Raw genomic sequence first — 16,622 nt, forward strand, 5'->3', positions numbered from 1 at the left:
ACTGACCCAAAAGAAAAAACATGTAACGTGGGGACCCTAGAAACTAAAACTTCCAAAGCTTCGGAAGAACACTTATAAAGTTCTTGACACGATCAATGTAAAGAACTTTACCTACGAACACTATACCCATGCAAAGAAAGATGCAACGTTGGAATAAATCAAGAAAACATATGGACACAAAATTACTCAATTAGATAGAGAATATGAGTTTCTTATTAATAATGAAACAGATACAATGACAGAGAGACAAAAGTGGGTAAGATTACCTTCTAACTTTGTGCAGAAGATATGATGTAGGGAGAGGGAGATATAATATATTTTTTTAGTTGTAATTGTATTGTAAGACAAGCAGACGATAGCAATATTTATAACCATGTGAAAGTGAGATGAGGTTGAAATTACATTAAAGACTACGTACTTTGAAATCAAAGTTACATTGGAACACGTTTAGAGGATCACTCGTGATCAATTTGAATTTCTCAAAATATGAGCGTAAAAAAATATATTAATATTTTTGTATTTGAATTTCTCAAAATATTTAAATCGCTATACTGATATTTAAGTTTGTGTTGATAACTTTTAGTGAGAGACTAATGATGCATAGTTCTTCACATAAGCATTTAGGAGTCTTAAATATGGACAAATGCAATTTAGATTTGGACAAGAGTATTATCAGTTATTTCAATAGTAAACATATAGTTCGTGGTATATTTACTGAAAATTCCACAAATATGCAGGTTGTTCTGTTGTTCTTTACAGAGAATCAGGATACAGTTCTATGTGTGCAATAAATAACATATGATACACAACCCAACTTTTTGCCCTAATCGCTACATCACCACATCACCACATTTTATAAGATGGTTTTTATGTGAAGTTTTCCAATAAAAAGAGCTTGACCGGTTCTTTACAAATCAAGATTTAAGGAGCAGTCTTTGACAATCAATAAGAAATTAGTAATTATCTTATGTCCCGAGTTGTTATCATAACAACGTAGTAATATAGAACTCCAAAGAGAAAGGAATGCTGCTAAAATATCCCAAGATAAGGTGACACGCATTTGTTTGAAAAATTGTTGTGGTTGTTACTAAACGAGGATGAGTGTATGACTTGGTTTGGTAACCACTGGTCCTGGAAAGATATCACCGCAGATTTTTGACGACTAAATTATATGTTTGTACTTTGTAGTCGCGTATTAATTAACAAGATATAGTTAGTTCGTTATTTGCTTACAATTTTTGATTAGTCACGTGCCCAATGTTCGTGCCCTCGAAACCTATCGCGTAAATTGGTGTGTAGTTTGCAAAAGGATTAAATTCGGGTTTTTTTTATTTGGACAACTGGATTAAACTCGGATCTATTACAAACACAAATCTAATTTTTATGTGGAAATTGCAGTTCACGGAAGATTTTTTCCTGGATATTTATACGCACGTATCGGCAGTTTTGGCAGTCTTGATGAAAAGAACAATGTGATTTTGTTTCTACAGTAGAAAGATCAAATCCGGAATATTTCTGTATTCAAGGCCCGTCCACTACCACCCGGAATGTGTAGTTCTTTTACAAAAAAATGTTGTGTAGTTTAAGTATTTAACAAACAGCTTCAAGATTTTTTTTCCCCTAAAATGAGAATATTATACTTTTTTTTTGTCACGGAATGAGAATATTATACCAACAATGGAAAATAGGTTTTTACGAGCGCTAAGTTAGCATGAAGTTATAACTAGCCTAGCTTGACCCATCGAGATAACAATCCTTGACCCCGCCTTGAGTTAAGCCGAGCCAGAAGAGTATCCCTTTACAGTCTGTCTTGTTTTTCATAAAATTGTTGTGAACAAGGTAAATTTATAAACACTTTAAAGAGAAACACAACTGAGATAAATACATATTTTAAAGTTTGTATACTATTTATGTGAATGTGTTACAAAAAAAAGTATACTAAAGATGTGAATACACAATTTATAATGTTTTTTTTTTGATAAAATGTTAAATATTATACCAAATTTTCAAGTTTGTGACAGACATTACAAAGAAAACCAGTAGCTGATTACGGAATTTAAACTAAACATCAAAACCTAATGCGACAAAAGATTCAACCCGCAACATGAGCAGAACCAAACCTAGAGACCAGCTAAGCAACAAAAACGAGCACGGACCAAAGCAACCGGACCTCGAAGGAGCAGGGCACGGCGAGCTCCGCAAACCAGTATATAATGTTTTAATCCCTGTTCAAAAACGCGGTCGCCTAGCCGTCTAGGCGGCCGTCTGGGCGCTATTCGGTGGGTGGCCGCGGCGAGTTTGGCCAAATCGGTGAATCCAGGCGTTGACCCGCTTTTGACCGCCTAATTCCCGACTTGACCGCTTAATTCCCGCCCAATCCCGCGTTGACCCCTAAGTTTTTTTGTTTTTTTTTGTTTTTTTTGTTTTTTTTAGCTGAAATACGATTGATTATTTTTACTCATTATTGATAGATTTGTATAATTATTGATTACTAAATAGTTACAATTAGTTATCTAACCCAAAACAAACACATATATACTACATTAGGGATTTTCTCGTATCAAGCACGCCCAAATCTAAATGTTCGATAAATTTAAAGGAGATCGTTTCAAAAAATTATTTTAAAAAGTTATAATTATGTATAAGAACTTGTGTCATCATGTTTAAAATTAACTAAACATATTATAAATATATTAAATTGTATTTAAAACTAGGTCCCACGTAATCTCCGAGTACTCTCCGATTTTTCGGTAACTCGCTAGGTCCGGACTCGCCGCCCGACTAGCTCCTAGCGTAGTTTCGAACAGGAGTTTTAATACGTATTTATACAATTTCAAAATCTGATAAATTTTTTTCCATTCAATAGACCTTTCTATTAAAAGTCTAAAACAGGTTTCTCTAAAAGACGTACGTATCGTAGCCTCATCATTAGTTTGATATGATAAGAAACCAATCGCTTGCACAGCTGCACCTATGATATCTTTGTCTGATTCAACGAATATGTTTTCTCGGATGTATCGAGTTGTAAGTCAATTCTAGAATCAACAAAAATGTGACCTTTGGAAGTGTTTTGATGATTTTTTTTTTCGTTATCAGTAAACTAATTGTTCGATGAATCCGTTTTTAGCAAATTATTACTGGTAACCACAACGTTTTGTGCCTGCTAATACTGGTTCAAACAAGTCTAACAAATTAGTTTAGTGGACTGTTTAAGAGAATGGTTACAAATTCTTAATCTAACTTACACGTTTAATAAATTATGATATCGCATATTGACTGACCAAAAAAAGATATCCCATACTGATCTGCATAGAAAACGAGATTTTGAAGTTGAGAAACCAAGGTCTGAGACAGATGGATGACATCAGGGACTTGGAGACAGATTTAATCAAGATTTCGGTTCTAGTCAGACGTGGCAAATGATCAGAACACCGAACCCAAAGGTAAGTTGGTCTCAGGTAGTATGGTTTTCTGCTGCCACACCAAAATTCTCTGTAATAACTTGGCTCGCAATCCACAGGGTGATTCTACATGTGTTCTTTGCAAAAAAGCCCATTTATTCTTTTGCTGCCCCTACTCTGAAACGGTGTGGATAAGTTTGATACAAAGACTCATAGGTTTGCGCTACACAAACGACTGGACCCAGCTCCTTGTTTTGTTGATGGATACGACAAGTGAGAGCACAGCTCTGTGTCTGATCCGATACACATTTCAGGCAGTCTTATACTATCTTTGGAGAGAGAGAAACTGCAGGAGACATGGCGAATGCCCACAGAATCCAACTCACATAGTCAAGCACATTGGCAAACTTGTCCGAAACCGTATAGACTCTCTACGAGGATGTGCTAATGGAAGATATAACAAAGCTATAGGAATTTGGTTCTCAACAAGATGAAAGAGAAAAGAAGGATGAAGGAAATTTTCTGAAGTAGTTTCAAACAGTTTCGAAGTTTTCCTTTAAACAATGGCACATCTTTATATATAAAATAAGCTTTTCATCCCTCCTGGGGTGTCCACGTCGACGTCCACGTCAGAAATTCAGTCTTTTTGGCGCGACACCTGTCCCTTCTTCTTTAAACTCTGCGTTTCATAAATCGTTTTCTTCGATGAGCTTTTCATCTTCCCTTATAAACGAGCTTCTCCGTTGAAGTCTCAGGGGTTTCTCCATCTTGAGTTATGCTTCTCACGCTGTCTGACCTCTCTCGATGCCACTGCGTCTCTGACTCCGCCACTGCGCCGCCGACTCCGCCACTGCACCTCCGCTACTCTGCGTTGTACCCTCGCGAGATCTCTGCTCATGTCTCTCTATCTCCACTGCCATCTCTATCAATTGTAACGAATCTCCTCCTCCTTTTTAGATCTACAAATTATTTACTTTCTTATCATCTGTGTACTGTGTGGCTTTGATTTGGGTGCAGTTTGAATAATCAAAGGGTGAAGACGAACCAGAAAAAGCGATGCGGTGTGGAAGAGCAGAGAGGAGTGCAGAGGAAGAGAGAAGAGGCTGTACAGAGGATTACCACCGCTGAGCCAGACTAATCTGGGTTTTGTTTGAGTTTTACTAGATTTTGCTCTTATTTGAAATTACCATTTTTGCAGGTTTGTGATTTGAGGATGATGGGTTATATATAGTTTATGCTGGAAAAAGACGATGGTAAGGATTTGCCTTGAATTCTGATTCTGATTTTGTCTCTGTTTTTGTTACAGGAAGTTGATGGAAAGGATTTGCCATGAAAGTTGAATCTTATTCTGTTTACTTAATAGTTTTCTTTCGGAGACAAACTTCACTTTAGATTGTAAAGTTTCCTGTTTTATCTAATGTTTCTGACTTAGGCTGTGTAGAGAAGCAGTGATCTTTCGATGTGTTTTAAAATTTCAGCTTTTTAATGTTTTTCAGGTTGAGTGACATTTTTTGTGGTTCATGGCAAGAGACAGTGATATACAGAAAAAGGAAAATGGAAAGTGTAGCCATACCAGAGCATTCGATCAAACTCCTCCATGTTGCACAGCCTGGAGTATTTGATCTGGTGGGTTATGTCATCTCCGCCGGGGAAGGGAAACCATACCAGAGCGTCTTCTACAACGGAATCATTGAGGTAGTTAAGCAAGGCAAAATTGTGGAGAGGCATGGACGTCTTGATTTTCAATGGTTGGCATTAGTGGACCCATATCGATCACATCCAGACGTACATTTTCTTTGGCTTTTTGTTTTCTTCGTTTTTAAGTTTTGACTCATTTGATGACGTCTACATGTGTTTGTGTGGCCCAGATACATGGAAGATGGGACAGATTGTACAAAGACATGAACAGACTGGTCGCTTATTACAAAGGGATGACCACTTGGCTCGATGGGTTAATGCATTTGTCAATCCATCTAAGACCAAGGTTTTTTTCAATGGTGTTTCTCCTGTTCACCGAGTAAGTAAACAAACAAAGAAATCTGTTTCAATGGGTAGTTGATGTTACTGGTTAAGCATTTTCTAGGCATATCATAGCTATTAGGGAATCATAAACATTTTAATTTTAATCTTTATACAAGAAATTGATAATTTAAAGACCATTTGATCTATGTATAATAGCTCTTTAAAATTTATGCACTGAGACGAATATTTTATCCTGATGTGCTCAAAACCTGCCATGAGTATTATTTTGATACTGTACGTTATTGTCTAGGTGATTATGGTTATCTCATTCTCTAACATTATCTAGACGATCTTTTGTTGGCAGTGGAAGGGATTGGGGAGAGCCAATGAAGTCATGTAAGAGTCGCACACAGCCATTCTACGGGAGGAAATATTCAGGAGGGTCACCTGTTGCTTGGGTGATTTTAAACAAAGTGATGAGGAGATTGAAGAAACCGGTCTATCTCAACGCCGTAAAGATACTCATCCTTGTGCTTACATTGGAACCATCCTGGTTATGATTGTAGCCACTGGTATCTTCCTGGTCTACCTGATTCCTGGAATGTACTCTTTTACTCTGCTCTTTTCTCTTGAAGTCTCTTTTGTCCTATCATCAATGTATAGGTTACTGAATAACAGTCTATTTCTGTAGGACATTATTCTCATATGACACACAACCCTCTTAACTTATTCTCCTATAACCTAAGTCATTCTATATGACCCTATAACATGTTAAATTACATTTATATCCTAAATAAAAAAAAATAAAAAAAATCAAAACAAAACAAAAAACGTTATTTTAAACATTCTTCTTCTCCGTTGGTTTCATGGACTCCATTTCATCTTCTTCATAATTTGTAGATCTGAATTATGACTGCGAACTGCTCAAACCGCAACACTACATGATCCCTTGCTCTATGGCTTGTGCAAACTTTCCTTCATCGCTTTCCTTGACGGATCCAGCTCCCCCGACTTCGTCTCCTCTGTCTTCGCCGACGACAAGAACCCACTGAAGAGCTGGAACCGTGGCGACCTCCGACTACTCTGTCCGTGAAATCCAACCTGCTCTGCTGCTCAGCCCCGCACGGTCGTTCGCGTTGAAGACAAATCTGATCTCCTCCAATGGAGATTTCTTCAATATTTTCAAAACAGACCCTCAAACTCTTGAGTGTTCACGAATGTGACCAAACTATTAAAACGTGTAGATTGGTCCTATCGATTTAGTCCTAAACATTTTAATTGTGCAGATCAGACCCCTTTATAATTGCACGATGGTCCCTTGTCTCTTGATTATTTTCAAGTCGGTCACAAACTTTATAATTTTCATAAATAACCTCACAATTTCACCCAAACTTCTCAAATGTATAAATCAAATGCAAATGAACACACAGATACAATATATACATCTAAATAGATTTTAAAATGAATAAAATAACCTGAAAGCAAATACTAAACTCACCAAAATAGTGAGATATCATGATTTCTTGCTCAAACTTTTTAATTGTACATTACAAACCCTATTATATGTCAATAGACGCATAAATAAAAATATATACATCTAAATAAAATCTAAAATGATTAAAAAACACAAATAGACAATGTTTCTGTTTTATAATACTGGTACAACTAATATAACTATATATTGTAATACTAATACAATTACAACAAATACTTTATATATATGACAAGAAATACTGATACAACTTGTACAACTATTATAACTATATATTGTAATACTAGTACAACTAGTACAAATCCTTTATATATACTTGACATAAAATACTGGTACAACTAGTACAACTTATTCAGTTAATAAAATTTAAAATTTCATTTGGTTTTTCATATGAAAGTAACTGCAGACTAGAACAAGTTGAAAGGTCCTCATAATGATTCATCTCAATTATTTAAAGTTTTACCAATTTTTTCTGCAATTATTACACGATCACAAAAGTTTCCATGATCTACCTTATACTTTAAAGGTTTGTTTATTTGTTTGTTTTCTATATTTTTGAAAAACATACACCTAGTATGTTTTAACAAAATTAATGACTCCATTGTATATGCGCATAGGTACCTAAATAAATAAGAGTTATACAACTGAGGTATATATATTTAGTATGTGGTATAACTAAAATTTTCAAATTTTTAACAAAAATACAACTATGTACAAATTTGTACAACTCATAACCTGGTACAACTATGTATATGATTGTACAACTAGAATATTCGTACAACTACATGTTATTATGTTTATCATGTTTTAGTTGTTTATCACGTTTTAAATGCGCTGCACGTTTGAAACATGATATATGTACCTTCTTTTCTCTAGTTGTACTAGTTGTACATGTCAGAATAATTTTGCCGTAATTAACATGGTTGTACTAGTTATACCAATAACTTCTCAAGTGTGCATTTTTAACCTATCAGATGCAAATGAACACAAACATAAAATATATACATCTAAATGCATCTTAAAATGATTAAAATGAACTACAAAGAAATATTAAAACTCATCAAAATAGCGAGATATTATGATTTCCTTCCCAAACTTTTTAATTGTACACTACAAACCCGATTATATGTCAATAGACATATATAATCATGTTTTGTGTTATAATACTGGTATAACTATATATTGTAAAATTAGTATAAATAGTACAACTACATTATATATACCAATATTGGACGTTTAACCAAATTTTCCGCAATTATTACACAATCACATAAGTTTCCATAATCTACTTTATAATTTAAAGGTTTGTTTACTTGTTTGTTTACTATATTTTTGAAAAACATACACCGAAAATATTTTAATAGAATCAATGATTTCATAGTATATGATTCTATGTATGAAAATATTTACAAATAGTAAAAAAAGAATTTGAAAATTATTACACAATCCCATAAGTTTACATGATACACCTTATATTTTAAGGTTTGTTCACTTGTTTGTTCACTGTATACCAAAATCCTATCAAGTTCAAACAAGTTGAACAATACTATGGAAAACACATAAAAGAAACACAACTACAAAAGCAATACAACACAAGTTTCATATTCAAGTCGACCATGTCATTGTTTTTACCTAAGACCACCACCGCCAATTAATGCCATGGATGAACAACAAAACAATCCCAAAAGATTCGCAAAGTCGAAAAATATATCTATTCGAAAAAAGGAATATCAAAATCGCAAAAGATTTGAAAAGTCGAAAGAGAAACATGCAAATCCGATACGCAATTCGAAGAATAAAGATATTAGGTAAATAAACAAGAACTGGCTTCTTCCCCGACGAACGATGGTCCAGCCTGGTTGCCGGCAACTGAATCCTCTGAAACTTGGGGGATGTCGAGACCAGAGATAGAACGACTCGGAACAGCGGCCAGTTTGACGACAGCCTCACCATCCTTCTCCATCTCCCTAAAACGAGCAATCTCCTCCTCCACAACCAACCCTCCGTCTTTGATATCGTTCAACAGATCTATATTCGTAACCACTTCATCAAGTTAAATCTCTGCAGCAACTTCCTTCTTCTTGTTCATCCATTGTTCTCTTAGGGGATCCAAGATCCTTCCATAACTACCCATGATCTCATGTCGGTCGGCGTGAGAAGCTTTGTATCTGTGCTGATCCCGGTCGGCCTCGAGCTCCGCAATCTTGGTCTTCAGCGAAGCGACTTCAGTCTCACCCCCCCCCCTCTCAAATATAGCTCTGTTCCACTTTGATCTGAATCACATCAACTCTACAATTTTCTTTTTGTTGTCTTCACAGACGACCCATAGTTCCTCTAATAGTTCTCGGATCCTTGATTATTCATCTACTGGTACAACTTTGTCATCTCCAAAATTAAGAAGCTTGCCTTCCAATGTTAAAACAACTCAAATGTTTCTTAGTTTGAACTAGTTAAACTAGTTATGCCAGCGGAACTAATATTATTGTAGTTAAACTAGTAACTGTGGTTATATCACTCATTTGCAAAGAAAACACAACTGTAGTGTAAAAACACACCACAAAGTGTAAGTGGTTCAAACACAGGTGAAAACATCAACCATGAATGCTTGCAGATTCTTTTCCGTTTCGTGATTGCTTTTATATTATCTTTTGTATTCTTCTTCTACTACAGTTGTCTTTGTTTTATAGATGTTTTTTCTTTGGTTTCAAAATCATATAAAGATGAAGATGTATTTTTTTTGAAAATTGTACAACTAGTACAACTAATACAATAATTAAAACATTATTTCATATTAAAAATGACGGATCTGCGGTTTGGTCTTGAACATATCAACCTCGAAGGTTTCGTTCAGATTTGACTACCACCATTGTCCATCTGAGTGGGAAGCTCTGTTTTCCTTTTCAACTATACAACTAGTATAACTGATAAAAATGTACAATTTGTTCAACTGTACAACTAGTATAATTGTATAACTTGTTCAACTGTACAACTAGTATAACTGTATAACTAATATAACTAATATAACTAATAAAATTAATTTTAAATATTAAAAAATCAAATGGGCCGGGTTCTGGATTTATGAGTTTGGATTCGAATTTAACTGGGTAGATTGGTAAATAAGTTGAATTTTTAGGTTTTGTGGACTTTTTAATCTCTTTTTGATTTAAATTTAATTCAAAATAAAAAACAAAAAAAATATTGGGTTATAATAGAATTTTTGAAACCCAACTGGGTCACCACAGAATTTGATTCATTTCTGTAGTTACCTTTAAATTGTTGTCGCTTTATTCTTGACTGAAATAACGTTTTAGATACCCATGGGACTCTAAACATAAGAAAAACATCTCAAGAATACAATATACACAACCGTGAAAGGATTCAGTAGTCAGGTATGGATAAGTTTCTATACGTTTGTTTTTATGTATAAATTGATATGTACTCCAAATAAATACCTAATCAGAATTTATATGTTATAAAACATTAAAATTGGTTTGAAAATAGTAGACGCTAAAGATCAACAAAAGTATAGCCTTTGTAGTTTCGTTTATGCATTAACAAACAATCGATGCAATAGCAAACCCAAAGCACTTCCTCTACTCTCAGGATCACTTGCAAAACACGTTTCTAGAAAATCCCTTGCATCTGACGGCACACACTCTGGAATCTCAGGCGCTTCTCCACTCAACAAAACAGACACAAGATCACGTGACTCAACCTCTTACCATGGCTCACCCGCATACATCTCCAAAACTACGCACATATAAAAATGAAAAACGAACCACAAAAAAGGAACCAGAGAAAAGAACATATACAAAATGAAAAAACCAACCAGAAAAAGAACCAAAACATTAAAAAAGGTTTGGAAGCAAAGACATGAAAGATACGAGTGGATGGCTAATGTCAGCATATTTTTCAATGAATCCAATCCAATAGACTAATATAACACATGAGAATCCGTGTGGATGGCTAATTGTCTGCATTGTTTTTCTCCTTTTTTATTAAATATTTATTTGGTCCTCATCCCATAATATTTTCCATAATATTTTGCATTATTTTGTTTCAAGATTATTATTTTCTACATTATATTTTGCATTAGTTTGTTTCAAGATTATTATTTTCTACATTTCATGTAATTTTGTGGCAGTTATTTTAAATTTCAAGAGATGTTGTAAATACCAAAATAGCTCAATGCGTATTTTTTATTATTACATTATATAATTTCATAACCTATAACCATTTGAAGCTTTTTAAAATGTTAAGATACAAATTTTTTTTTTCTCTCTTAAAAATTCATCACAATTGAAAACAATTATCAATTATCTGACCATTTTAATTTTATTGAAATATTTTTCTCGCTTTTGATTGAATCCGATTGATTTTTTTCTTTTCTTTTTCGACAAAAATCCAATATATTTACAATTTATAAAACAGCCAATATATTTAGAATCCGGTCATTTTTAGTTATATAATTGAAATTTGGTGTAAACAACATAATTATATTTACCCCCAATTTAACATACAAAAAAATTTACACAAAAATATATCTTTTACAAATATCGATCCATTAAATCCCGCCCGTAGGGCGGGCCTATCCTAGTATATCGTAAAAATATTTTTTTGTCTTGAATAAATTTAACATTCATTCAAAAAAAGGTAGAAGGAAACTTAGCCATCACTTCCCGGCATAACATTGGATTTCTTCACTAAAAATAATCACAAAAATAATTTCCGCTGTTATTGTTTAGTCTTTATACCAGAATTTGCCTTCTGAGTCCCTACTATTAATGGGACGTATTCAATCTAAATTTTGAGATGATTTAATTTTTAGTGATGTTATAGATGATTTCATTGAATTGTAGAGATTAAAATGATTTTTGTCAAACCATTTTAGAATATCACATAAAACTTGAGTTTTAAAATTTTACTTAAGAAATTGATGCTGCATCTTTTTGGTTTTGGATGTTCTCAGTGCTCTAACGCCCACACCGGATATGGACTTTTAAATCAGTAAAAACCACTACAAGTTTTGCTTTTTTTGAACGAATTCCAGGCTCGGTTGATATATTTTCTTCAGTTTCGCCTTCCACCGCTTCCAATTCAGCGCAGGATAACCCCAGGGGGTTACAGATTTTTTTCTACCAATTGGAGCCCTCCCTTCACCACTTCCATTCAGTTTTTAATTGACTAATAAAGTTGAGAGTTTTCTCTTTGTTCCTTATTTTTGGTAGATCATGGGTGATTTCAACGAATTTAAGAAGACATTGATTTTAGGTGTGTTAGACTAAATAAAATCCCTGTGATAATCCTAGTTTTCCGGGTATTCTCAAAATCAACGGATCTATAGTTCTATCTTTTAAAGTTTCCGCTACATCATCAACCCCACCCAATAACTATAAAATCTTTTGAAAACTCTAAAACTTCATAACTTTAATTATTTTCAATAATAGTAGATTTCTGAATACTTTATAAAATACCAATTCAACTGAAATTTTAAATGAATTTTTAAAACTCACAACAATTGATTTGTTATTTTGATTTAAGTCATCTGAAACTCTCGATTGAATACACCCCATATATGGATTTCTTTAACTTTCTTTAATGTCTTTCTTCTCTCTTGTATTTTTTTTTAAATAGTGGTGATAGATTTTACAAAAAGAAACCACAAAAAATCGGAACTGATAATATAAATGTTTGGCCATGGGATTCAAACTTCTCAGAGCATCCATTTCGTAGAGACTTCATGCCATTCACTAAGGAGATGTGCACACACTCAGACACATTGTAGTTATTTTTTTTTTGATAAAATGTTAAATTTTATACCAAATTTTAGTTTTTGACAGAATTATAATAACAATTTGTAGCAGAGAAACAAAACTAAACAACGAACATAAAATATCTCAAACAATGATACATAACCAAAAGAGACTTACCTACGCGAGAAACAGATTACTAACAAGACGATGAAGGACCTAAGAGCACCCAAAAGAGCAGGACAGTCAAGCTAACTTCTATGAGCAGCCGAGATATATGACACCCTCAAACTCCATAAACATTGTGCCGAACCGCTATAGACTAAGCCAAGAATCCAAATACAGACACGCAACTTAATCCAGTAAAGTAGAAACCGGGGGTATGAGGAAATTTCGATGATAACTGATGATGCCGTCCTTCGAGAAAAGAGTCCAAGATTTCCGCTTCAAACTCTATCATCTGTAATCGTATTATACATCTATTTAATCGGAACACTTGTATAGAGTAGTCAGACCAAAAGTGGACAAATCCATTGAACACATGAACTACGGAAAGGCCATAAATCAATGCACATGGAGATATAAAGACAATGGAGATAACAAATTAAAACTATCAACTAATAAATTTTTTTTTTGACAAAAGATTTTATCAACTAATAAAGTTATAAAAGAAAAACCCATTATTTAAATTTCAACATAAAGCACAATTATTAAACTTCAAAGAAAATTTATCCATCATTGTACTTCATATGCAATTGTTAAATATTAAAAACTTTAATTTTTGACCATATGTCAAAATACATATTAACCTAAATATTTGAGTTAATTATGTTTGTAACAGATATTTAATAGTATAATAGATTATCTCAGATACTTATTCAGGAATGAATTCGGATTTGGCATAAATATCTTTTGAGATTTTGAATATTTTGACTTCTTAAAAAAATTCATTTGGATTTGGTTCAGATAAAACTCAATAACCCGAAATACCGTAGAACAAGATTCAATTTGATATTTATATTGGATTCGATTCGGTTCAGATTCAATTTTACGGGGTCAAATTAGTTTTAATGTTTGGATTCAATTTATTTTCCCTCTCCTAAATTTTAATTTCAAATTATTGTTTTTGAAAGTCTACAAGATTTCTAGAATTGCAAAAATATTTTTTATAAATGACATACTTTAGTTTGGTTCTTTTTATTGATCTCATTTCCGAAGTTTTATATTATATATTACCCGAAAATGGTATTATTTTAACTTTTTTTTTTCCATCACGCGGCCAGACCGTAGTTCCCTCCATTGTTTTTGTTTTGCTTTTTCTCTTTTCTGGAGAAAAAAACCCTGAGAGAGAGAGAGAGAGCTGACGAAGCGGAGAAATGAGCTAAATCCCCTCTTCTCTGTACTCCACACTGCTCTCCTCGTTTCAGCGAAACCCTAGAAACCGCCCTTCCCGATTCCTCTTCCCAAGGTACACCCCCACTCTTTACTTACTCCACATTTCCTCCGATTGATTGATTCCGTTGTGCCAGAGAGAGAGATCTTTCGTGTTTCCACTCGTTTTTTTTCCCTCTGTGATTCTCTCCTCAGGAAGATCTTCGCTAGCTGTTGTTGATTTTAGAGCTAGGGTTTTACTCTCTCCCCTCTTTATCCTTGAGAAACACCTTGCATGCCGCAGTCGAATCGATTGACTATCTCTTGTGTAGATGTTTCCTCAGTAAACCTTAAAAGGAACTATATTGTGTGTTTGCCACACTGAAACCAACCTCCACTTTTCTCTCTCTTTACAGGTTATCCCAAGAAAGATGCCTATAACACCAGAAGAACCGAGCCGTCGAGATTATGCCATCACAACTAGGCTTGGGGTTGGAAGCACTGGCAGGAGACTACAGCTCTGCACCAATCACTTCAATGTTTCTTTGGGACTGCCCGATGTTGTTTTCTACCAGTACACTGTAAGATTTTGTTTTCCGACGCTTATCTGTAATTCTGTTATCAGTGTCTGTGTATGAGATGTGTGACAAAGCCCATGCCTTTTTTGTTTTGTTTTGTTTCGCAGGTTAGTATCACCACAGGAGATGGCGAAAATGTCCAAGGGAAAGGAATTAGCAGAAAGATTATTGGCCAGCTTTACAAGACTTACTCTTCTGATCTTGATGGTAAAAGGCTGGCCTTTGATGGAGAGAAGACTTTGTGTACAGTTGGTCCTCTGCCACGAAACGACTTTGACTTTCAAGTCATCTTGGAAGGTTCTTTTTCGAAACGGTATGTTCCTCTTATCTCGCTTTATATTTAGACCTTGTAGACGGGTTTTTGCTAAAATCGGTCTTGTTAAATATTGTAGTGACTGTGGCCTCTCTGGTGGTGGTACTCCTTCTGGTTCTTCCAAGAGATCAAAGCTCTCTTTCCTGCCGAGAAGTTACAGGGTTCAAATTCACTTCTCTGCAAAAGTACCCTTAAAGAGTGTTCTTGTCACTCAGAGAGGAGTTGATACATCAGATAACGACAGTCAGGATGCAGTTAGAGTGCTTGACATTGTACTGAGGCAGCAAGCAGCTGAAAGGTGCACAATTACATCTGTTTGCATTTGCATTATATGTTTTCATGGCAAAAGATACTTTGCTCATTGTTGGTTTATATAATAGGTGTGCAGTTATTTACAGCTTGTGACCATGATAGATTCTTACTTTAGAACCATTGACTATGCAGGGGATGCCTGTTAGTCAGACAGGCATTTTTCCACAACGATATGAACTCTGTTGATGTTGGGGGAGGCGTAATAGGTATCCGAGGTTTCCGCTCCAGCTTTCGTCCAATCCACGAAGGACTCTCGCTTAACATTGGTATTTTTCTTTTTACCTCTCTCGTCTCCAGGTTTAATAAACGTTTTCTTAAACTGTTTTTGTTTTGCTATGGTTTTCAGATGTGTCAACAACTATGGTCTTAAAACCGGGTCCAGTTATCGAGTTTCTGAAAGCCAATCAGAATGTCGAGTTACCTAGACAGATCGACTGGATTAAGGTAGTGTTGGTTTTAAAATGCAGTAACCGAGAACATGCCAGGTTGCTTTAAATTTGAATCTTATTTCTCACTTAACTATGGCAGGCCAGCAAAATGCTTAAACATCTGAGGGTAAAGGCATCACATCGTAACATGGAATTCAAAATTATAGGTCTAAGTGCGAAACCGTGCAATCAGCAACTGTATGCTCTCCATGACCTGTACTTACATATAAAATGTATCCTCTTTCAGCTTTTGTTTAACTTTCTTCATCGTTTGCCAGGTTTTCAATGAAAATTAAAGATGGCGAGTGTGAAGGACAGACTAAAGAGATTACCGTGTATGAGTATTTCAAGCAAACTTACACAGAGCCTACTTATTCTGCGTACTTGCCATGCCTTGATGTCGGCAAGCCAGATCGCCCCAACTATCTTCCGCTGGAGGTATGCACCTCCAGCAGTTTTTAGTTTAGTTAACTTTTCTTAGTCTTATATCCTACTTTGTATATTTCAATTTGACAATTTCTGTTCGTTTTCTTGCAGTTTTGTAGTCTTGTATCTCTGCAACGTTACACAAAGCCATTGTCAGTGAGGCAAAGAGCTTTACTTGTTGAAAAATCAAGACAAAAACCCCTAGAGAGAATTAAAGCACTCAACGATGTGAGCTTAGTTTTTATCTTTATCTATTTTGGATGGTAAACCGTTTGCTAATGGCTATAAATTGCAGGCAATGGACACCTACTGCTATGATAAAGATCCGTTTTTGGCCGGAAGCGGCATATCTATTGAAAAGCAAATGAGTCTAGCTGAAGGCCGGGTTCTAAATCCCCCAATGGTAAAACTATTTATGATTTTTTTTGTGCATAGAAAGGTATGCACTGCCATGCCCACTCTAGTGAATTGCTTAATATGTTTACACCCATGTTGTTTTGTTTGTATATATACAGCTGAAGTTCGGAAAGAATGAGGATTTTTTACCTAGCAACGGACGCTGGAACTTTAACAAGAAGGTAGTTGTCTG

General features: G+C 34.7%; 2 protein-coding genes across 2 annotated transcripts in view; both read left to right on the forward strand.

Annotated features, from left to right (window-relative positions):
• Nucleotides 1-4,455: 4,455 nt before the first annotated feature.
• LOC130509180 (uncharacterized) lies at nucleotides 4,456-6,092 on the forward strand (the record flags this gene model as incomplete). The annotated part of the gene is given in 4 exon segments (XM_057004904.1): nucleotides 4,456-4,654; nucleotides 4,898-5,186; nucleotides 5,270-5,418; nucleotides 5,728-6,092. Coding segments are annotated over 3 exon segments (576 nt in total). The 3' UTR covers nucleotides 5,924-6,092.
• Nucleotides 6,093-13,885: 7,793 nt separating this feature from the next.
• LOC130510061 (protein argonaute 6-like) overlaps nucleotides 13,886-16,622 on the forward strand; it is a 3,324-nt gene continuing 587 nt past the window's right edge. Inside the window, exons 1-11 of the mRNA XM_057006407.1 lie at nucleotides 13,886-14,073; nucleotides 14,393-14,557; nucleotides 14,662-14,867; nucleotides 14,947-15,165; nucleotides 15,312-15,445; nucleotides 15,526-15,623; nucleotides 15,708-15,805; nucleotides 15,886-16,045; nucleotides 16,145-16,261; nucleotides 16,329-16,436; nucleotides 16,549-16,611. Coding sequence (XP_056862387.1) covers nucleotides 14,408-14,557; nucleotides 14,662-14,867; nucleotides 14,947-15,165; nucleotides 15,312-15,445; nucleotides 15,526-15,623; nucleotides 15,708-15,805; nucleotides 15,886-16,045; nucleotides 16,145-16,261; nucleotides 16,329-16,436; nucleotides 16,549-16,611 — 1,353 coding nt within the window. The 5' untranslated portion in view covers nucleotides 13,886-14,073; nucleotides 14,393-14,407. The remainder of the gene's footprint in view (nucleotides 14,074-14,392; nucleotides 14,558-14,661; nucleotides 14,868-14,946; nucleotides 15,166-15,311; nucleotides 15,446-15,525; nucleotides 15,624-15,707; nucleotides 15,806-15,885; nucleotides 16,046-16,144; nucleotides 16,262-16,328; nucleotides 16,437-16,548; nucleotides 16,612-16,622) is intronic.

Source organism: Raphanus sativus, chromosome 3, assembly GCF_000801105.2.
Source record: "Raphanus sativus cultivar WK10039 chromosome 3, ASM80110v3, whole genome shotgun sequence".
Taxonomy (NCBI): domain Eukaryota; kingdom Viridiplantae; phylum Streptophyta; class Magnoliopsida; order Brassicales; family Brassicaceae; genus Raphanus; species Raphanus sativus.